The sequence below is a fragment of the Saccopteryx leptura genome, chromosome 5 (genome assembly GCF_036850995.1).
Source record: "Saccopteryx leptura isolate mSacLep1 chromosome 5, mSacLep1_pri_phased_curated, whole genome shotgun sequence".
Taxonomy (NCBI): domain Eukaryota; kingdom Metazoa; phylum Chordata; class Mammalia; order Chiroptera; family Emballonuridae; genus Saccopteryx; species Saccopteryx leptura.
This window is the reverse complement of record NC_089507.1, coordinates 107,682,040-107,704,640: the sequence shown is the minus strand read 5'-3', so window position 1 is coordinate 107,704,640 and position 22,601 is coordinate 107,682,040. Positions and strand designations below refer to the sequence as shown.

At 42.6% G+C, this 22,601-nt stretch overlaps 1 protein-coding gene and 1 long non-coding RNA gene across 6 annotated transcripts in view; both read right to left on the bottom strand.

The window, feature by feature from the left end:
• Positions 1 to 21,519, bottom strand: part of SLC39A12 (solute carrier family 39 member 12) — a 78,034-nt gene extending 56,515 nt beyond the window's left edge. For 3 of the 4 annotated variants that reach the window (XM_066384747.1, XM_066384748.1, XM_066384749.1), the window contains exons 1-4: positions 21,471 to 21,519; positions 20,264 to 20,609; positions 9,831 to 10,112; positions 1,780 to 1,987 (exon numbers count right to left, since the gene is read on the bottom strand). In XM_066384747.1, the coding sequence (XP_066240844.1) occupies positions 1,780 to 1,987; positions 9,831 to 10,112; positions 20,264 to 20,524 (751 nt within the window). In that variant the 5' untranslated portion in view covers positions 20,525 to 20,609; positions 21,471 to 21,519. Of the gene's footprint in view, positions 1 to 1,779; positions 1,988 to 9,830; positions 10,113 to 20,263; positions 20,610 to 21,470 lie in introns of those variants that run through there. The other variant, XM_066384750.1, reaches the window with a different exon arrangement.
• On the bottom strand, positions 13,052 to 14,617 carry LOC136405723 (uncharacterized). 2 transcript variants are annotated; one of them, XR_010751562.1, is made up of 3 exons: positions 14,286 to 14,617; positions 13,828 to 14,182; positions 13,052 to 13,767 (listed from the first exon to the last, which is right to left on the bottom strand). It is a non-coding gene; the product is annotated as an uncharacterized lncRNA (long non-coding RNA). The 2 variants fall into 2 exon arrangements; XR_010751561.1 differs by having other exon boundaries at positions 13,052 to 13,787; positions 13,868 to 14,182; positions 14,286 to 14,616.
• Positions 21,520 to 22,601: the final 1,082 nt, after the last annotated feature.

Genomic DNA, 22,601 nt, shown 5'->3' with positions numbered 1-22,601 from the left:
AATCTTAAAAAACAAAATAGAAGAACAAGCAGAACAGAAATAGACTCATAGATACAGAAAACATCTTGATGGTTGGTTGCCAGATATGATGGGGGTTGGGAGGATGGGTGAAAAAGTTAAAAGGATTAGAAAAAAATGGTTGATTTTAGCCCAAATAGGTGATACAGAACATCTTCTTCTTCTTCTTTTTTTTTTTTTTTTTTTTTTTACAGAGACAGAGAGAGAGTCAGAGAGAGGGATAGATAGGCACAGACAGACAGGAACGTAGAGATGAGAAGCATCAATCATTAGTTTTTCGTTGTGGCACTTTAGTTGTTCATTGATTGCTTTTTCATATGTGCCTTGACCGTGGGGCTACAGCACCGAGTAAACCCTTGCTTGAGACAGTGACCTTGGGTTCAAGCTAATGAGCTTTGCTCAAACCAGATGAGCCCGCACTCAAGCTGGCAACCTCGGTGTCTTGAACCTGGGTCCTCCGCATCCCAGTCCGATGCTTTATCCACTGCGCCACTGCCTGGTCAGGCCAGAACATCTCTTATGAGCAACTATTTGGATTTTTTTCACCAGGATTTATGATGATTAATACCTAAACAAGTGGCCCTGACTTTATAGCACAGTTTGCCTCTTACGGTAGTCTGTATCGTGGTCTGATGTCTCTTCCATTTAGAGTGATCAAGCCTTCCAGTGGCATATTTTCACATTACTTGAAAAGTGGAATCATTGCATGCCTTCCCCTGAAATGAAAACTCTGTTGCTGAACTTTCTTGACTCCTGGTTCCCATATCAAAGTTCTCAATATAACATGACTTTCCCTGGCTTCTTTCCTAGTTACGACAGCTAGGTAACATGATTTAGTTGTATTTCAACTTTCATTTTAACAGAAAATACAAATGAGTCCTAAAAAAACACATTTGTCATTCAATTTATTGTACAAACAAGTCCAAAAAAGATCAACACTGAATTGTACATCTACCAGCTCTTAATCCCTCCTTTCAGAGTTGGGAGACTTATCCAGATCATGATATTATTGTTGGTCTCTTGGTAAATTTATATCTCTATCTACGTTGTGACTTCCCAAGAAGAAGTGTGTTGGCAGCAGCACAAGCTATTATGTAACATACCAGGATCCCTTGGTGTGCAAACTTGGGCATTTTGATGCAGAGTAAAAAATAATAATAATTATAAGTCATCTCACTTTCAATTTCTTGTCAAGAACAAAGAAATGTGCAAAATGGATATTCTGATTCTATTCCTGGCATCTCATTTCATCTGGAAGCTCCTAAAAGCTGGCAGTCATGAATGTAGCCAAATAGATATTTCACATTACTTTTATGTAAAATTAAATGACTTACTTTTATGGTTACAAGCAAACTGCTACTAAGGCTCTTGCACCATTTGGCCTACTATTTCATCATTCTACACATAGTTTGCCACCCATAGCTCAGCACTGTGTACTAAATAGGTATGTGTTCAGTTCATTCTTCCCACAGCAGTTCATTAAAAACTTTCCCTTTGGCTCTACACCCACGATTTCATCATCACTGCTGAAGCAGGCTGAGTCCATATTTTTGCTTCAGCATCACATAAATATTATCATAGTATGTTTGTCTTAAAAAGGCCACCTGAGCTATCTTACTACACACTAAATAAAATGGTGCACAAAACGTACCTGAACAAATTTAGTCATCAAAAGTGTCAGTCCTTTTTTTTTTTTTTTTGTTAGCACAATGTATTTAGTTGGTGTAACTTGGAATTTAAATTCATGAAAAACATCCTTACCTGATAGGTGAAGAGTATCTGTACTATTCAAGGAGCTGAAAATATATTCTGTAAAATAGTCTGGGGAAGGCAAGTTTCTTTGCCCCAGACAAACACCTTGAAGAGACAGAGCAATGATTGTTGCTGCCAACTGAGGAAGCATATTTTCATCAGCACCATCACTTCTCAGTATTCCAGACTTTTTCTGCAGCATTTTGGTTTCTATACACTGAAATCAGAGACAAAGGAAGAAGAAAAATTTAACCTCTGAAGTTATGTTGATTAAGATGCCTCTAGGATTTCACCGAGGATGAGGAATAGTTCTTCACCTAAAAAGAGGATTAAATTGTTTGTGGAATGTGGCTCTCACAGAATACTTGTTTCTTCCATCTGAACATGACACTGATATATCTAACTCTTATTCCACTGGTCCTTATTGATCTAACATGTCTCATTACTGACTTAAAGATGAGTCTTCTCCAAGGAGGTCTCTTGTTTTTATTGTTTACATTTGATGGGTTGTTTCTCTCCAGCTTCAAGGACAGCCTGCAGGAATGGCATTCAAATCTGTACTCCCGACCTTGACTTCACACTGGCTCACTTGACTTCACGCTGACTTCACACTGGCTGCCTTGTACTATCACAGAGCATATCCCCTTTCACACTGGCCTTTAGTTTCAAGCCCAACATGTTCTGATCACAAACCAAAGGCAGCATGGTGTCTGTGTTCTTTGAACTACCATGGGACATATGACATAGGACCTTATCAATTCATGCAGCAATTTTTCTCATTTAAATTACAAGCATCCATAAGCCTTGAATCTTGACTTACATCTCAATAGTATTCCTGTTCATTTATTTAAATATTTTTTGAGTGCCTACTATGTGCCAGACACCGTGCTAAGTCAATTCCATATACACTATCTTTTCTTTTTCCTGAAACTCAATGCAGTGGGTACTCTTTTTACAAAGCACTTGGCCAATGAGGGGCAAAGTCCCAATTTGCACACAGATTTGACTCCATAACCTGTGCTGTTCAATACTCTCCCTCTTATATGTAGAAATAGATTGAAATTTAGGATGGTGATGGGACTTTTATACCATTAAAGTAAGTTCCATAGCCCAGGGGTTGGGCCAGACAAATAAGGTTTTAATACTATCTCTGCTATTTCTAACTGGGTGAAGTTAGGCAAAATAATTACCTTTGCTAAGCTTCCTAGTTATTATTTGTAAAATTCCACCCAACATAAAGATTATCAAGTTAGATGAGATAGTCCATGTAAAATCCTTAATATAGTAGTTGGCACATAGGACACAGTCAGCTAATCTCAGCTACCATTATTGTGGTTTCCAGTGTCTAGGCATACATATGATAGTATGTTGGAGATAGCAAGATCCAGATCAAGAAAAGCCTTATATTTTGTGCTATGAAAGACTCTAGGGGAACTGCTGAAGGACATAAACAAGAAAATAATACAATAATGTAGTTTATAGAAATATCACTCTCATAGAAAAGTAATAAATGAATTAAGAGGGTGTAAAGCCAGTAGCCACAGCCATCATCACAGCCACCTGGCCCGTGCAGGTTCGCATTAGATTTGAACAGACGGTAATGAAACAACAAAGCCAAGAACTGGTGAGTCATTAGCATTAATTCTAGCTTGCACGCAGTGGGCGAGAAATACACACAGTGGGAAAACACTCCCCTTTCCGTTCAGGGCTCCCAAAGCCACTGACTTATCTGAGTTTCCTAGAATTAAAGGTTTCTAGCTCACCAGCCTTATTCTCCTCTGTTCCCCATCTCCTTCTCTCTGCACAAACTCTGTACAAACTGGCTTCTCCCTCAGCACTCCGCCATCTTGGCTGCTTCTCCTCTCCTCCACGTGGCCTTTCTCTGCTCTCTTTTCGCTGCTCTCCTCTCTGGAACGTAATTCCTCTTCCTTTTAAAAACCTTTTGGCGCGAAAGCCCTCCCCCAACACACATTAATATAATCATGCCCATCCCAAGCAAGAAGGGCAAATAATATTATCACCTGGGTGACAGACTTCCACGTAGGCAGTGCCATCTTTAATAAAGTGAGCATAATATAATTTATCTGCCCAACACAGGGGTAAAATTTAAGGGTAGAATTAATAAATTATTGATTAACCCAAGATATTACTTGACCTAAGATAATAGAGCTAGCAATGAAAACAGGTAGATGCATTTGAGGAATATTAAAAAGGTGAACTAAAGAACTTGGAGGAAAATGTGAAGGAGTGCAGAGCCAAAAATGACATGTTTCTGGGTTTGACAACCATATATGGTAATGTTATCTACTATCCCTCAAACTTTCCCTACATACCCAATGTAGGTCTGCTACTTTTCTAGGTACTGGAAATATAATGACATCCAAAACCAAAACACTCCCTGCCCTGGAGCTTAAAGTTCAGTATTGCTAATAAAATAATAATGTAATCAAATATAAGATGACAGCCGTAGGAATAGTCTTGAAGGAGAGCCACAGGTACAACCATCTGAGGGTAAAAACAGACAACTATTCCACCCAGTCAGGCAGATCAAGGGGAGCATCTCTGAGATTGTGACAGACAGATCCGAAGGAGTGGTGGAAAAAACTATTCCAGGCAAAAGGAACAGTGTGGACGAGGCTTCTGCAGCAGGAAGGAGGATAGCAAACAGGAAGGCCTGGAAGGAGGGTAATAGTCAGAGCAGGTAGAGTTAGGGAGCGCGTTGAAAGCTGAAGGTCTATTGGCAGGTAATGGAATTAGCCCCTTATCCTAAATCAACAGGAAGCCAAAGGGATGGGAGTGTTGTAAAGTGACCAGTGAGTTCCCCAAAGACACCAAGTCCTGATGAATTTTTGAGGAGTTTATTGGCCGGCGACTACATGGGGGTAAGACAAACCCAAATCCTGCAGCTCTCCTACAGTTCAGAGGCCCCTTTTTATAGACCCAATTACATACTGGCTGGGCTTGGGAGGAGGGGGAGCATGGCACAAAAGTCATTAATCTCATTAACAAATTCATTGAATTTTACTGCCTTGTTACAATGTTTATCTATAGGATCTATCAAAAGGAGAACATTGCGCCCTGGCTGGTTGGCTCAGTGGTAGAGCGTCGGCCTGGCGTGCGGGGGACCCGGGTTCGATTCCCGGCCAGGGCACATATGAGAAGCACATATGAGAAGCGCCCATTTGCTTCTCCACACCCCCCCCTCCTTCCTCTCTGTCTCTCTCTTCCCCTCCCGCAGCCAAGGCTCCATTGGAGCAAAGATGGCCCGGGCGCTGGTGATGGCTCCTTGGCCTCTGCCCCAGGCGCTAGAGTGGCTCTGGTCACAGCAGAGCGACGCCCCGGAGGGGCAGAGCATCGCCCCCTGGTGGGCAGAGCATCGTCCCTGGTGGGCGTGCCGGGTGGATTCCGGTCGGGCGAATGCGGGAGTCTGTCTGACTGTCTCTCCCCATTTCCAGCTTCAAAAAAATACAAAAAAAAAAAAAAGAGAACATTGCTATACCCTAAAGCAAGAGTAGTCAACCTTTTTATAACTACCGCCCACTTTTGTATCTCTGTTAGTAGTAAAATTTTCCACCCACCCACCAGTTCCACAGTAATGGTGATTTATAAAGTAGGAAGTAACTTTACTTTATAAAATTTATAAAGCAGAGTTACAGCAAGTTAAAGCATATAATAATAATTACTTACCAAGTACTTTATGTTGGATTTTCACTAAGTTTGGCAGAATAAATCTTTATAAAACATTTACTATAGTTAAATCTATCTTTTTATTTACACTTTGGTTGCTCCGCTACCACCCACCATGAAAGCTGGAACGCCCAGTAATGGGCGGTAGGGACCAGGTTGACCACCACTGGTCTAAAGGCTTTTAAGAAAAAAGAAGTAAAGGGATTCTCAGGTAAGTTCCATCTTCCTTGCTCTGTGTGGCAAGTGGCCCCAGGCACCCTTCCAGAGAATTATAAGAATTAGCTAAACTATGACTAGATGATCCAGTTGTCCTTGTAAGTCCTTCTTCTTGCATTCTTCTCTTTCCTTTCTCCACAGGAAAGAGAGGGTAAGAGGCCTGACTTTCCTCTTTAAAATGGCGGTTGCTAATGCTAATTTTTATAGTTTCTTGGCACCTTATCACAGGAGTGGGGGTTAAATGGCTGGATATTTATTTTAATAAATCCATTCTGGCTACATGATGGAGAATAAAAAGATTGGAAAGAGACTCAAAGTGATCACTACTAGTATAGTTAGAAGGTGATTACAATGGTCCAAGTAGAACATGGTAGTGGTAGTAATGAAGAAAAGTCAACAGCAAGACTTAGAGATTAATTAGACATGAAAGAGAAAGAAATATAGAAAACTAAGTTTCTAACTGAGCAACTGATTGTATGGTGGTGCCATTTACTGACATATGGAGCAGAACAAGAGGATCTGGTCTGGCCAATTAATTTATGACCTTGATTTAAATATGTTAAATGTGATGTACCATTACAATATCCTTTAAAACAAAGATGCTGTGTAGGATACATGGGTCTGGAATCCAAAGGAGAGGTCTGGAATGGAGACACACTCATGTTAGTCACCTACATGTATATGTGCCCTAGCCTGGAGAAAGCGTGTGCAATGACGGGGGCTGAGGCTAGGCCTTAAGGAGCACAATGCTTTAAAGCTTCACAGAAAAACTCAGACCTGTATAGGTGAAACTGGAGGCTAAAGAGAGGGAGAGGGAAAGAAAACCAGGAACGTGCAGTGTCCTACCAGCCACATTAGAGACTGTTTCAACAGCTACCTAAACAACACCAAAAGAAAGGACTGGCTCAGGAATAAAAATAAGCCTTAGATGTTAATATTGAGTCCAAAGTGCCAAGGAGCTATCCAGAAACTGGAGATTTCTGCCAGATCGGTGCATATATGAGTACATAAATGGCTCAAAAGAAAAATTCAGGCCAGCAGCAGAATCAACAGCAATCAGTATTTCATTGTGCATGAGGCTCTGAGAGCTTATCACTCAGCAAGAGGATATAATGAGCAGTGGAGCCATGGAGGCCAAGGTTCAAGGGATGGCAATCAAGTGTATCCTGCAGAGGGACCTGGAACAGAGCAGCTGGAGGAGTGAGAAGAAAACCAGGAGGTGTAGGTTGATGGAAACAGGGGGGAAAAATCCATATAATATGAGATGACAGAAATCAGTGAATGAAAGGAAGTTTCATAGAGGCAGGACTGGACAAAGTGAGAGCAGAAAGCAAAAGGTAGATTGTTGAGAAACAAAATGAATGGGGACAGAGAATGAGAGAGAAAGACAAACAGTTCTCTCATGAAGCTCAACTACAAGAAGAAGGAAAAAGCGGGTTCATCAAAAGAGGAATCAAGAAAAGATTATTGTCTATGTTGCATTCTTGTGACATAAGAAAAGGAGTAGAAAGTGCCAGTTGGATGTTTTTTAAGTTTGTAATTGCTGAGCTTGACAAGAGCATAGTCATAGCTGTGGGGGAGAGCAGACTGAAAAGCTGAGTCAGTAACCAGACTTTTGATAAACTTGAAGAAGTAGCCAGAAGTGCCATGGATAAAAACAACAAGCTGAAATAACAAAAGTATAAACCTCACAGAGGTGTGCTTTCTTTCATTGAGCTCATAAAGAGTAGCAGTCTCAATGTGACACAGAGGAGAAAGAATTCCAACCAGTGTCCATCCCTAAAGTCTTGAGAATGTGGTCATGAGGCCAGTCCTCCACGTGAGAGGCAGGGCTAGAAGAACTGTGCAGATCCCTGTTCATCTACCGTGGAAACAGCAAGCCATGGAAAGGACAGAGGAAGATGTGAGCATTAGTAGACTGAATCAGGAAGATAAACCAGAGTCATTGGACAAAAGAGAATGAAGAAATGGAGGGGTGTTTACCCTCTGGGCTACTGGGGAGGATGGCTGGAGTACAGTAATATGGTGTAAAGTTGCTTCTCTTGGTGAGCTGGTTAAAACCCACGTGGAACAGCTATTAGTGACTTAACATATGGAGGTTGAGTCTTGTACACACCAAGACCTGGAAATGCTAGTGGGGGTGGGCCTGGTCTGTTGGCATCTTCTGTGACCTCACACCCTCTAGTTGGAGAGAACAGTAACCCGCAGTGAGGGACCAACAGGCCTCCTGTAAAGTCTGACTTTCTAAAGGAATCCCAGCCCAGGTGAATGGGCTAAAGGACCCTTCCCGGGAACTGGAGAGTGGTTTTCTACAGGAACAATTGACCTAAGGCCTAGCAAAGGGTTATGACTCAACAAGAGCTCATTTCTTCTTAACTGAATAAATGGATAAAGTAGGTCTATATATAATACTGAATTACTTTATTCTGTTCTAGGAATGTTTACTCTCACAAACACTAGGAAGTCCAGGTGTATGTAGTATGTGTTGAATAACCAGAAATCTGTATTAAATATATGCACATCAACTGTTTTTTTAAGTGCTGGGTTTCCATTTCCATTTAATCTGCATCAAAAGGCAACAACAGATAGGATAATTATAATCCTAGTGGCTAATCTGAACTGACCTGTATTCCATAGATGTTGCAGTGAAGAAATTATATGTAGGAACACCTCCTTATTTAAGCAAAAAATCCTGAATTATATTTTTAAAAACCCTGTTTTCTCAATTGGAAATAAAAACAAAACAAAAGAAAAAAGGCCAAATTTTGAGATTCATGAGAGTTGTTAATAAAGTGATATTCACAAAGTCCTTAGTAAAATATTTTTCCATTTCTTCTGCCAATAACAAGAGAAACTAAACATATTTACAGCAAATTGGAGATGTATTTGCTGACCATTAAGCTCCAGCATGAATACACTGATACCTTTGGGCTCCTGAAACACAAAATTGAGACCAAAAATTCAAACTCACTTACACATGTTGCTATAGTCTGAATGTTTGTGTACTTCCAAATTTAACATGTTAAAATATTAATCTCCAATATGATGGTAGTATAAGGTGGGACCTTCAGGGATGATTAGGTCATGAGGGTGCAGCCCTCATGATTGAGATTAGTGCCCTCATAAAAGGGAACCAGAGAGCTTCCTGCCTCTTCCACTACGTGAGGATACAATGTGAAGACAGCATCTGTGAACCAGGAAGAGGTTCTCACCACACACTAGATATGTCCAGCAACTTGATCTTGGACTTTCCACCATCCAAAACTGTGAAAAATAATCTCTATTGTTTATAAGCCACCCAGTTTATGGCATTTTTGTTATAGTAGCTCCAGTGGACTATGACACACATCAATGAATATTTCAAGAGAAATAAAAACACAACATGTTTCCTGTCACACTCTTCAGAAATGTGGTGGTGGCTCCTCAATTAGTTACTTCAGAAAATATGCTTTTAAAAAGCTTTCTTATGATCAGAAGACTATCTCCTGAAGCATCACACTGCAAAGAAGGAAGCAAAAAGGTAACTGAAAGGCCAGTTTTTGTTGGGATAATAATGAAGGCAACAAGAGACCAGAGGCCCATTTCCTAACAGGAACAAATAAGAGAGAGGAAGAGACAAGATCCCTGAACATACACAGCATGAATCAAAAGCCATAGCAGAGAGATCATCTGTGCTGACTGTCATGAATCATACTTTTTGCAAGCTGCTGGTTTGGTTGAAATAACTAATAAATTCATCTCTCTCAAAGTGGTTGTGCCTTTCCCTTCCCTGGCCAGAAGGCAAGCTAAATAGACACAGTGCCCTGACCACCATGGGTCAGTTGTTGGAGATTGATCAAAAGTTGTATGTCACACTTACTTCCATGCTCGGTGTGGGGGCTCAGGAGAAGGGAGTGGCCCTGTCACCTGGCCTGCACACCCACACACACACCCACCCACCTTCTGTCTCAAACTCATCTTACAACAATTAGTCACTACATTTTCCATTTTAGACTTAGATTTTAAAACCATGTCACTTAACATCTATATCTAAAAACCACAAGTACTTACCTCTCTTAGAAGTCAATGGATATCTTAGGAATAAATAATTGATGAAAAATCAGGCTCCAAGGCTGTACGTTAGTAGGAGAGCCAGTTAGCGGTTTTCTGTTTCTTACCTGGCTTCTCGAAGTGTCAAAGTACTTCCTGGTGAATGCCAGGACATCTTCTGTCTCATTCTGGGAAAGGAAATAGGGGTCTTCATCCTGCCTGAGGTTGAGGAGGCTGTGAAGGTAAAATTTATAGTCCTTGTTACTCATGTTGAGCTTTGAAGAACAAATCTCCTTCTGGTGAATGATGTAGTAGAGGAGAAGAAGAGACACTCTCTGAACCACTTCCTCTCCAAGCTGATCTTCAAAATCTCCTCCAGCTATTAGCAACAGGTCATCTGGTTCAAAGCACTGGGCAAAAAAGCAAAAAACGAAGACAGAAATGAAACAAAGCTTAACATATTCCTAAAACGCCAATGACCACAGTTTCCACTGCTTATTACTTTATCAATAGTAGGGGGAAGTGGGCATGCCCAATAGCCAGATTCAAATAAGAAAGACATGGGGGGACTTTTATGTAACAGTAGTGCCTGCCCTTTCAGAAAGTCTCTATTCCCTAAGAGCAATCCCTCTATCTCCAACTACAGTACCAACAGTTGTCCATTTGCTACCTTGAATAAAACCAGCTGACTCTTCGATTTTGAAAGCAATGCCCCATTGCATTTAGAGTGAAATTCAAGTTCCTTATAATTTTCTCCTTGGTCTAGCCCCTGCCCACCCTACCTCCTCTACCTTATCTTAGCTTCTTTCTACTTCTCTTATCAAACTTCTGTCCCCCTGATGTTTCTGTCAGTCCCATCAAGCCCTTTCCCACCATCTTTCAGGTCTCCTTCTTCCCCTCTCTTCTCTGATCTCAGCTTAAAGGGCCAGCCCTTCTGGATGCCTCCCACACACTGTCCAGAGGTGAAAGCCCAGCAGCCATCCATGCTCTCCAGCACAGTGCTGTTCAACAGAAATAGACTGCAAGCCACAAATGTGAGCCACACATACCATTTTCAGTTTTCTATCAGCCACATTTTAAAAAGAAAACAGAAACTGGTGAATTAATTTTTTTTTTTTTTTTTTTGTATTTTTCCGAAGCTGGAAACGGGGAGAGACAGTCAGACAGACTGCCGCATGCGCCTGACCGGGATCCACCCGGCAAGCCCACCAGGGGGCGATGCTCTGCCCCTCTGGGTCGTCGCTCTGTTGCGACCAGAGCCCCTCTAGCGCCTGGGGCAGAGGCCAAGGAGCCATCCCCAGTGCCCGGGCCATCTTTGCTCCAATAGAGCCTTGCTGCGGGAGGGGAAGAGAGAGACAGAGAGGAAGGAGAGGGGGAGGGGTGGAGAAGCAGATGGGCGCTTCTCCTGTGTGCCCTGGCCGGGAATCGAACCCGGGACCCCTTGCACGCCAGGCCGACGCTCTACCACTGAGCCAACCGGCCAGGGTGGTGAATTAATTTTAATAATTTATTTTATTGAAACTTCTATGTGCAAGATACAACCATTTCAACATGTAATCAAAAAAACTTTTTAATTATTAGTAAGCTATTTGACATTCTTTTTGTCCTGCTAAGTCTTTGAAACCTGGTGTGTATTCTAAACTGACTAGCATATACCATTCAGCAAAGCCGAGAGCCACACGTGGCCAGTGGCAGATCTGGCATACCCCATTTTTTATTTTCTTCACAGAATAGAATTCTAAAATTACTTTGTCTACTTGTTTTTCTTCTCTCTCCTTGATGACAACGGGTCCATTAAGCCTGGATTTTGTCTGCTTTGTGCACAGTTCAGCCTCAACACTTAGCACAGTGCCTGGCACGTAGAAGGTATGAAAACAGACAAAATACAGGCTTAATGGACCCATTGTCATCAAGGAGAGAAGTCTGTTTATTGGAAGCCATGTGTCCAAGACAGTCTAAGTACTTATGTATCTCAGCATTCCTCAGTGTATAAATATAACTGGTTCTGGAAAAGGTGTCAAACAATGATTTATTTGCCTGGTAGGAACCTTATTGCATTATTTTAAATGAAGAAAAAAAAAATGTCCAGGCCCTGACTGGTTGGTTCAGTGGATAGAGTATTGGCCCAGTGTATGTATGTCCCAGGTTCAATTCCTAATCAAGGCACACAAGAGAAGTGAGCATCTATTTCTCTCCCCCCTCCTTGCCCTTCTCTCCCTCTTCCCCTCCCACAGCCAGGGGCTTGATTGGTTTGAACATAACCCCAGGCACTTAGGATAGTTTGGTTAATCCAAGCATCGGCCCCAGACAGGGGTTGCCAGGTGGATCCTAGTTGGGTCATGTGTGGGAGTCTGTCTCACTATCTCCCCTCCTCTCAATTAAAAAAAAAATGTCTAAAGCCTATGTAAAAATCTACCAAATATTTCTGCATAATGTAAAGTATTTAGAATACCACTTACCCAATTATTTAATGCATAATGAATTAATAAGTACATTTATTTGAAGTTTCAAGGATATTGCACAGAATCAAGCATAACCATGATTTCCTTTGGAGGGAGGTATACCTACAGTATGTGTAAAAACTACGGTAAGTATGAGAGGGTAACAGATTTAAAGCCACACAGCTAATATCATTTGTCCAGTCTTAATTCCTGTTCTGCCAATGACAGACTTTATTCTCTTATTCCATTGTCTTGTGCCATGAGCAAAATAAGCTATGGACCCCTGCACATACTTGCTGTGCAGCCCTTAACCCAATAATTTTCTCTCCCTCCAGTTTGGTAGGAAGAAATTTCATCAATGAAGAGGCTAGGGGACTGGTAAAGCGCTAATATCTATCAATCAGAATATTCCACAACCAGAGTATTGAACAAGGTTATGTTCGTGGGCTTTCAAGTGCTAATCAGGTTATTTGATGGAACCAAGTAGGTAGGAAGAAGAGCGTCAAGAATATGAGGAATAGGACCCCCACTGAGGTCATGTGCACATGACCAGGGGCTTGGTTGAAAACATACAGCAGGGTGTGTGTCCACCCTTGATCCCATCCGAGGTGCCTGAGACCCCTGTCCATTTGTGGCTCCTCCTCAGTGCTCTTGCCTTGTCTTTTTCTAGAGTTGGCATAGGAGGGGATGGCATGGGGCAGCAGAGAATAGGGTAAGATCTGTAACCCTGCCGATATTCACTCCAGAAATGGTTTGTAAAAAGCATACAACTTGGAAAGCAAATTCGTTTCCGACTTTGAAAACTTTTACATAGTTGTGGAAGCAGTTCATCTAGTCTGACAAGATATTTTGGTCATCTTGAATGAACAGACGTTGCCTGCTGTTACATCCCGGCGAGATAGGCCGCAGCAGACACAAAGTGAATTTTATAGGTTTTATTGCAGACCTGCACAGGGACTGCAGGTAACCCACACAGGGGAACACTGCAGCCCCCCAAACCTGTGCAGGGACTGCAGGTAACCCACACAGGGGAACACTGCAGCCCCCCAAACCTGCGCAGGGACTGCAGGCAACCCACGCCTCCGAAGAGACTGGGGCACTGCAGCCCCAAGCTTCTAAAATGGCTCCTTTTTATAGGGTGGCTATCTAGGATGAGCAAGCATCATACAGAAGCTGATGTGGCTGTTAGTCATTGGCTAGGGAGGTCGTGCGCAGTTACGGGGGGGGGGGTATTACTCAGTGGAGAATTTCAAACATAAACTTCTGATAAGGGTCTCTGACTCAATGCAGGATGTTGCTGAACTCTTTGTTCTCAGCATCACAGGGACCTTGTACACTCTTGGCAGCCCCAGCATGTCAGTACTCCTTGAATCTAACATTCCCCCATCTCTTTTGGGCATAAATCAAATCCTTGATTCTTCATCAGTGGGGAGAATGGTATAAGGCTGGGGCTCATGAGAATTTTCTGCTTTAGCTGTAGCTATAAGCTAATTGGGTCAGGGGTCCTCCCTAGTGTGTGCTGGCACGCTGATAGTGTGCCCTTAGTACTACAAGCTTTACAGATGAATTTCTTTCTGCCTTGCATTTTTCTTCTCTGTACTAACTTCTTACAACTTGCACAAACCTTCTGCAACTTACATAAACCTTCTGAAACTTACACAAATCTTCTGCAACTTACACTAACCTTCTGCAACTTACACAAACCTTCTGCAACTTACATAAACCTTCAACTTTTATGCACTTTCTTATCCAGGAATAACTGGCCTTCATAACAACTTGTTTTTCCTTTTCTTTTCAAAAGTACCTCTACACCTTATACCTTCTATTATCAAAACCATACAATTCCTTTCTAATTTATCAGAATTCTTAATTCCTAAAAACCTTAACCTTCAGCAAAGACTAAGTTAGTACTAAGTAATCCTCTTTTAAAGATTGCTTTTGGAGGTGTCCTTTTCATAAGCAGCCTATTGGACACATGACCAATATTCACAGATTATTCTATAGTGGTAGCTATGAGCACATACATAACTTTCATTTACCTTGTAGCTTCTCTCTCAGCCAAGGGACTTATACCCCCTTTCTGTATGACTCATAGCAGTGCATGCATCAAACCTTAAGATGACTTACTTGGCTTTCCTTTACCTTAGTTTCCCTCCCTCCCCAAAGTCTCCATGCGTGGACCAGTTAACTTCTGGTTTGTGGCTGAAGCAGGGCATGCTGTCCTTCTCAGGGTCAGCTTACAAGGGTTGGCGGGGTCAGTCTTCGCTGTCCACAAAGGTGTCTCTGCTGGGACTGCAAGCTTCAGCCAGCTGCGGTGGACCCAGGCGGGTATGCCTTCTACCTTGGCAGTAGTGGGAGTAGTCAGGATCATGGTGTCTGGACCCGTCTAGGTGGGAGTCAGTCCTTGGGTGGTGTACTGCTAGAAGTGCCTCTTGGACAGTCTTTGAACAGTTTTCTGAGTAACCTATAAAACCTGTAAGTACTTAGGGAAAGGGTGTTATATTTCTACACTTTGCAGTTAGAGTTTAAGTCCTAGTGACTACTGCTTCTAGCTGGAATTAGCAGCAGGTCCCAGCCTATAATAGGCATGGGGCATTGAGATAAAGGAGACACTAAACATAAAGCAATAAAATCAGACTGTCAATACCCACAGTAGAGATCTTTGAGGGATAAATAAAACTTAAATATCTACTTGGAAGAAATACCTTAGGCTCGTGAACGATGTCCTTGGGCCTTCAGTGGAAATTCCCAGCATGCTGGGCAAGGTCAGGTCACAGGTAGCTGGAGCAGGGCTAGAAGAGACTGAACCCTCCCTCCATGGAGCAAGGGGGCAGCTTACCTTCTCATGTCCCTCTTTCCACAGCATAGACGTGTCCCTTGATGGGGCCGGGAAGCCTGGCAGGCTTCAGTTCAATGACCTTTCTTTCCACTCTGGAGCAGGGCCTTGATGACATGCTATGAAGCGCCTTAGGGCGCTGGAGCCAAAAGTTGGTATTTCCTGACTTCCTTTGGGCCTTATTTGCCTTTTCTGTTACTTCCTTGGTCGTTATAGACCTTAAAAGCCATGCTCAGAAGATCTCACTGAGGGGCTTGACTAAGAGAGCAAAATTGGGAATCCTGTATTTAAAGAACCCTAAGGCAGTGGGTTTAGAAGGTGCCGTATTCCCTAAATCTTCTCCTCGGGTCTGGCTCCAGATAGGAGGTGGGGATTCCCCGGAGCCAAAGCAGAGGAGGGCAGGGGGCTGTAGCAAGGTGATGATAGCCTCTAGCTTACTGCACTGTTATCTTTTGCCTGACTAAGCAGTGGCTCAGCCCTTGAGCTGGTGCCCAAGGGGGAGGGGCAAGTGCCTAAAACTGTGAGGGGAGCCTGCCGCTTCTTCTGCAGCCAGCTGCAGCCTGGCTGCCTTTTCTTTCTCTACCTCTGCTGCCGTACTGGGCTGCATACTGACTGTGACACCTGCCTGCAGGTGGGTGCTGGTGATAGTACACTAGACTCTCTATGTTTTCTATGGGTCTAGCAATCCTTGGCTTGGCCAGTCTGCTCTTAAATTGGCCATTCCAGTAGCAGACAAACAAACCAAATATGCAGTGTTCCCCTGTGTGGGTTACCTGCAGTCCCTGCGCAGGTTTGGGGGGCTGCAGTGCTCCAGTCTCTTCGGAGGCGTGGGTTGCCTGCAGTCCCTGTGCAGGTTTGGGGGGCTGCAGTGTTCCCCTGTGTGGGTTACCTGCATCCCTGTGCAGGTTTGGGGGGCTGCAGTGCTCCAGTCTCTTTGGAGGCGTGGGTTGCCTGCAGTCCCTGTGCAGGTTTGGGGGGCTGCAGTGTTCCCCTGTGTGGGTTACCTGCATCCCTGTGCAGGTTTGGGGGGCTGCAGTGCTCCAGTCTCTTTGGAGGCGTGGGTTGCCTGCAGTCCCTGTGCAGGTTTGGGGGGCTGCAGTGTTCCCCTGTGTGGGTTACCTGCATCCCTGTGCAGGTTTGGGGGGCTGCAGTGCTCCCTTGCATGGGTTGCCTGCAGTCCCTGTGCAGGTCTGCAATAAAACTTATAAAATTTACTTTGTGTCTGCTGTGGCCTATCTCGCCAGGATGTAACACCTGCCCCTTGCTTTAATTTTTGAGGCCTGCTGGAAGGAAGCTTGTCTGTGAATCAAATGACTAAGGGCTCTTTCATGATATTTGAATCTTAGACAATTTCCCTTAATTCAGAAGGTGGTAGCTAGAGGAAATAAGTCTATAGGAAGCATCAGAGTTGCCAATATCAGAAAACGTGATTTCTCCTCTGGACAGGGATGTGACAAAAAGCACAATGGGGAGGGGAGACATGGGGGGGGGGGAGGACTGGAATTTTCAGTCCATCACCCACTAGTTTTAGCTGTTAAAGTATTTGCAGCGACTCAGTTGAGTTTGGGAGAGGACGTTTAGTAAAATTTTGCAAATGCTGGCACCCAATAGGCATCAAGATCTGTACAAAGCACTGGCTCTAGTGAAACAACTCTTTGTTAAAGAAGAATGAGCTCATTCAGGAATAATCCACTGATTTTTGTTTTAATCTTGTCAGGCATAAGGTTTATAGAGGGAAAACACAGATTCCGGGAATGAGTTTTTAAAATTTCGTAAACTTTGGGGAAATACTGGTTAAAATGTGAGAAGCCCTCCTCACTAAGCTGAATGGATGGCTCAGCTATCGGGCAGTCATTTTCTGCTGCACTCCGGAGCCCAGCCAGATCGCCTCCCCTAACTCAGCTTCCTTTACTGTTTAGAACCGCCCGGTGAGAGCCACAGTGACACAAAGCTACAAGAAATATTCCTTCTTCTACATGAATAAAGCAGTTGTCAAACCTCCACGATAAACTTCAAGCGCTTTAGACCAAAAGATATTTAGAATTTGATTTGGGATTATAAATAAACCCACTGACTTCTTTTAAATTCTTAGATTTTTTAATAAGGTATTTGGGGCTAGAGGTAGGGTAGGGGGGTTAACAATTAATTGTAAAATACGGGAGGGAAGTTATATTTTTCTTTATTCCTCCCAAACAAAGATCAGGAAGGATGTCAGCTTCCTGCAGGTCTGTTTTCAATTTAGGGGCACTTATGGCTGCAAAATAGAAAAGTCTTAACTGAGAAGAGTTAAGATAAACTTGTTAAACAAGATAAAGCTTGGTGCATTTTGCATGATGGCTATGACACATGGCAGGAGGGGTGTGAATTAAATGCAGATCTTGAAAGCAGTGGTTCTCTTCCCCAAAGTGGTACAAGAATCGCCTGGAGATTTTGGTGAGAAACCCTAAGCCCCTGGGGCAGGGGAGGGGGCTGGAGACCAGCAGGAGGGGATGCCCAGGACAGTCCCATTTCTCAGCAGCACTGCAGGTATTTCACAGACACGCTCCAGTGTCCCTGGAAAAGGAGGGTTGGGCATTTCCATGAGGTCCGGGAAATGTAAGGGGACAGAATGAGCCTGAGCTCCACTCATTCATGCATGCCCGTATGGTTCTCACAGAAAGCAGCCTGAGGAGGGAGGCACCACTGCCCCATCGGTCGTATGGATGAGGAATGCGGCCTTCTGCATGTCCGAACAGCTAGAAGGTGCCAGGACATGGCTGGCTGACTCCAGACACCACCAGGTTCTTTTCCCTTCCCCACACCTGGAATTCATGTAGGGTTGTGGTTCTCATTATTACTGAAGTGGAATTTATTCTTTTGGAGTTACTTAATCCCTCATTAAATTCATCAAAATTCCATTCTAGCCATTCTCACTAAAAAAAAAAAAAAAAGCCACCAACAGGCAAGACTATCCATTTTCAAAGGCTGCAGTTTAGATAAATTTTTTTTTAAATGCACCGTGCTCTCAAATGCTTCAGATGGATTTTTAAAAAGAATTCAATTTTTACCTTGACCTAAAATAAATTGGGAGTTCCTTCTTTCTCTCCACTTTCCTCTTTTTGCAGATATTTGGGGATATGAACTCACTCTTTTGTCCTTTTTTTTTACCCCAAAAGTTCAAATCTGAATGTTGCCTCTCAGTGAACAAAAGTCCTAAAGATACAGGAAAGACTCAGTGATGTCTGAAGGCCTGTGATTTGCACCAGGGTGTGGGTATTTGTGAAATCAACAGGACACTGTCACTCCGACTTTTTTTTTTTACAGAGACAGAGAGAGGGTCAGAGAGAGGGATAGATAGGGACAGAAAGACAGGAACGGAGAGAGATAAGAAGCATCAATCATCAGGTTTTTGTTGTGACACCTTAGTTGTTCACTGATTGCTTTCTCATATGTGCCTTGACCGTGGCCTACAGCAGACCGAGTAACCCCTTGCTCGAGCCAGCAACTTTGGGTCCAAGCTGGTGAGCTTTGCTCAAACCAGATGAGCCCACACTCAAGCTGGCGACCTTGGGGTCTCGAACCTGGGTCCTCGGCATCTCAGTCCGACGCTCTATCCACTGCGTCCCCGCCTGGTCAGGCCACTCCGACTTTTTATGAATGACATGGAAAAGATTTCATGGCTCCTTGCTGGTGGGTGATTTGGGTGAACTGTAACCCTCTGAACAGGTTAATCTGAGATTTGCCTTTTTTTCTTTCTATTTTTTTTTTTAACTTTAGTCTCTTCCAAAGAGAATGAGAAATAGCAACAGCAAGAGGGCAACAACATGAGAGACAGAGTTTCACTTCCTAGTATTGGAACTGATTCAAACGGAAGCTACCTTGGCCAATCTTGTAATAAAGTCACAGAAACCAGAAAGTGCAAAACAACTGCTCCTCCCCCCAAAAGTGGAGAACAATTTTGCATGTTTACATTCTCCCCTAGCTAAACTAATATTCAACCAACTTTAATAAGACACGTCATGTCGTTAGAGAACATTTCCCTGAAGCAAATTCTCAGAGGACATTAATAAGATATGACTTCTAGTTATTTCCAGCGGGAAGTCTTATGTTGCTATATATATAAATTAATGTCATCACAGATGAGTTGACTATTAGAACACATGTTTTCTCTGGGAACCCTTGGGACTAGGACTAATTATTGAATTATTTGTTTGCACAGACCAGAGAAAAATTCTTTGTATGAGCAAGGCCCTTCTTTCATGAAAAAAAACAAAAAACAAAAAGAACACTTGGCCCAAAATGTTTCTCCTGGCACCAAGCAGGATTGGGAAAGTCTGCCAAATTATTTGGGGGGGCAGTTATTTGCATCTCTTACTGATTGTTTGGCATCTTCATTTATTCATTTGTTTGTTGATACATTCTGAAAAATCACATCAGTCAGGAAAGGAACAGTGAATCACCATTTGTCTGTGGTCATTTTACGACATGGGTTCTTATCTCCTGTGCTGGTCCGGTCAGTCCCTCCACCATGCCACCCACCCACACTAACAGGAATAGTCTGATCCCACATTAATGCTGATTTTATATTAAAGTGGCCGACAGGGATTTCTAAAAATTCCATCGATGAAAATTCAATCTCAATCCCTGGAAGAGGAAGTTCCAACATGGGTATTTTTGAAATCTGTCTGGGTGACAATGACATGCAGCCAGGGTTTGAGTCACTTGGTAGACTAGGGGAAGGCTGAAAATTGGCCCTTAGGAGCCCTGGGTCTCATTTTAGCCCTACCCATGGCACTTCCATTCCCCAGGTCAGGTTCATTATTTTTAAGAAGGTGGTTATCCAATCTATTACCCACCATGCAAAGTATTAGAAAATGCCAATTGATATCTGACAAATAGTCACTATTTTTATGTCTCAGAAAAGAAATATCATCCACCTAACCAGACATATACAAGTCCACCACAAACTCACAAAAGGGATTAGTGAATAAGAAAGAAGAAAGAACTCAATTCACACTCACAAGTCAATACTTCCCAATCTGTAGAACGGTTGTATAAAGACTTACATAAACACTTCTATTTTAATAAAAAAAAAAAGGAAAATTTCCCCATATTTAAATGCTATCTGTAGATTACTTTAAGACTTTTATCTCTCCCAAATATGGGAGTTATTACGCCACAGTGCACTGTGCACTTGGGTACTGGAAGGTTCGTGTTGTTTGTGCTTTACTGAAGTAAGTGGCTAAGAATCCACAGCTCTTTTTTGAACATGCCCTGGTACCTGATCCCATTCTATGGCACTAACCGGATTGCAGTCTCCTTGCATTCCATTTGTCCTCCGGGGGCAGCCTGTTTTCTCCAACAATGTTTTGATAAGGCTTCTTGAGTGGTTCTGGGGATGTTGGTCGCCAGCAGAGAGAACTCGGAGTACTTCTATCAGTTGGCCAGGACCCCAAACAACACTGCTGTGCTGGGTGGAGTGTGTTTCTGTTCCAGTAGAGGGAGCGAGGCTGAGGAGAAGGAACAATGGCGGCCAGAATACGGAAAGCCTTGTCCAGAAGCACATTTCTACTCTTCCTTTACCTTGAGTCTGTCTTTGATGGAGTAGGTGGGTTAGTGTTCACGGTGTGACCCTGTAACCAGAGGAATTTCTGTGGTGAAAGGGAAAAAAAATAAAAGCTTTAATTCTTGTGCCTGAAACATGTTTGAAAGGATTCATTAATTGGGTGGCTAAGCTGATTTGCAATGACAAGCTGTAGCTGAACAACAGGAGGTCTGTGGGTCATTTATAACCCCAAAGGCAGGAAATGATCATGCTTGTAGACTTTCAACCCATTGAAAAGCTAAGAATTTTGTTATATTGCCTCTCTCAGAACTAAACCTAGAGTCAAAATTAAGAATAAGTTTCTCTATTCATTGCGCAGGTGGTATAAGTCATAGGACCCGGGACAAGAAACACCCTCTTTTTATCTCCTTGTTTAATAAAACTCCCAGTGGTTTGCAGCCTCTACCACTGAAATAAGTAAACAAAGCTAAAAAGAAAATAAATTTTAATAAAATACCAATGTCATGCTGATTCAGAAGGTTTTAGGCAAAGAAAGATACTAGAAGAAAAATAGTAACATTCAGAAAACAGGTCAGTTTTTAGATTTTACTTGATTAAAAGTTCAAACAATCTTTAAAAAGAAAGAGTATTTCAAGATCTCGTGAACTATGATAAATCCAGATATTAACTGGTCACCAAAGGGGTGATGGGACAACTTCAGAACCAATCAGCCTTCTGGAAAAAAAAAAAAATCTAATCTATTCAAACAATTGCTTCAGAAATGCAAAATATTAACAGCGTCTCAGGTCAGATCTTGGCCCAGAGATGAATTAATAATGACTGTGGAATAGGAACAAAGATACGGGGATTACTTTTATGGTTTAAAAAAAAAGGCATTTAACATTTTTAGGTTAGCATTTAAAACATAACAGAAGATGATAGAAACATTTCTAACCCCAGTGCTTACCTTCAGAAGAAAGACAGATGGTTATTATCTGGAGCTCTGTGGCCTTTTAAATCTCAGAGAGTTTTTTGTGGTTACAAAGTCCTGTTTTTAAAATTCCTTGCTTGTATGCTGGGAACTGAAGAGGATTATTTCGGCCCAGAGAAGTTTGCAGTTGCTATGGAGAGAGCTGCTCTGAAGGTAAAAATGAAGGTGGATAAAAAATGAGAACTTTCTGTCTGGCAGCTTTTCTAAAAAATCGAATAAAATGGTCCATGAACCAAACATTTTCCATCAATATTTACCAATTTTCTTAGAGTCATCCACAGTCACTTGCCTTTTAAGGGGCAGATTGAAGTCTATGAGTTTCACCTTGCAAAATGGAAAGATTTTTTTCTTCTAGTTGGTTCTGTGATAACTGTTTCATCCACATGTGTCACAGAGACAATGACTTCTCAGAGACCACATGGAGTGCACCAAGGGACCTGGTGGAGACAGCCTCACAATCCCCTACTCAGGTTTCATGAGACAGCCCAGACCCCTAGTCCTTATGGGTATTTATTGATACATATAAAATAGAAGCGGGGCCTGACCAGGCGGTGGCGCAGTGGATAGAGCGTTGAACTGGGATGCGGAGGACCCAGGTTTAAAATCTCGAGGTTGCCAGCTTGAGCGTGGGCTCATCTGGTTTGAGCAAAGCTCACCAGCTTGGACCCAAGGTCACTGGCTCAAGCAGGGGGTTACTCGGTCTGCTGAAGGCCCACAGTCAAGGCACATATGAGAAAGCAATCAATGAACAACTAAGGTGTTGCAACGAAAAACTGATGATTGATACTTCTCATCTCTCTCCGTTCCTGTCTTTCTGTCCCTATCTATCCCTCTCTCTGACTCTCTCTCTGTCTCTGTAAAAAAAATTTTTTTAAATTAAATAAATAAACAAATTTAAAAATAGAAGCAGGGACAAGAACAAGCAAGTCAGGAAGCAGAGAAGAGAATGAGGAAGTTAGGAAGGGGAACTTCTTTAGAGCAGATTAAAGGGTAGCAAAGTACCCCACCTATTGGGTAATCAGAATTGATCATTCTATCCCTATGGTGCTGCGTTCAGTGCAGTACTTTTGTCAGTAAAGTCACTGTGCCTTTGCCTCAGGGCACTGA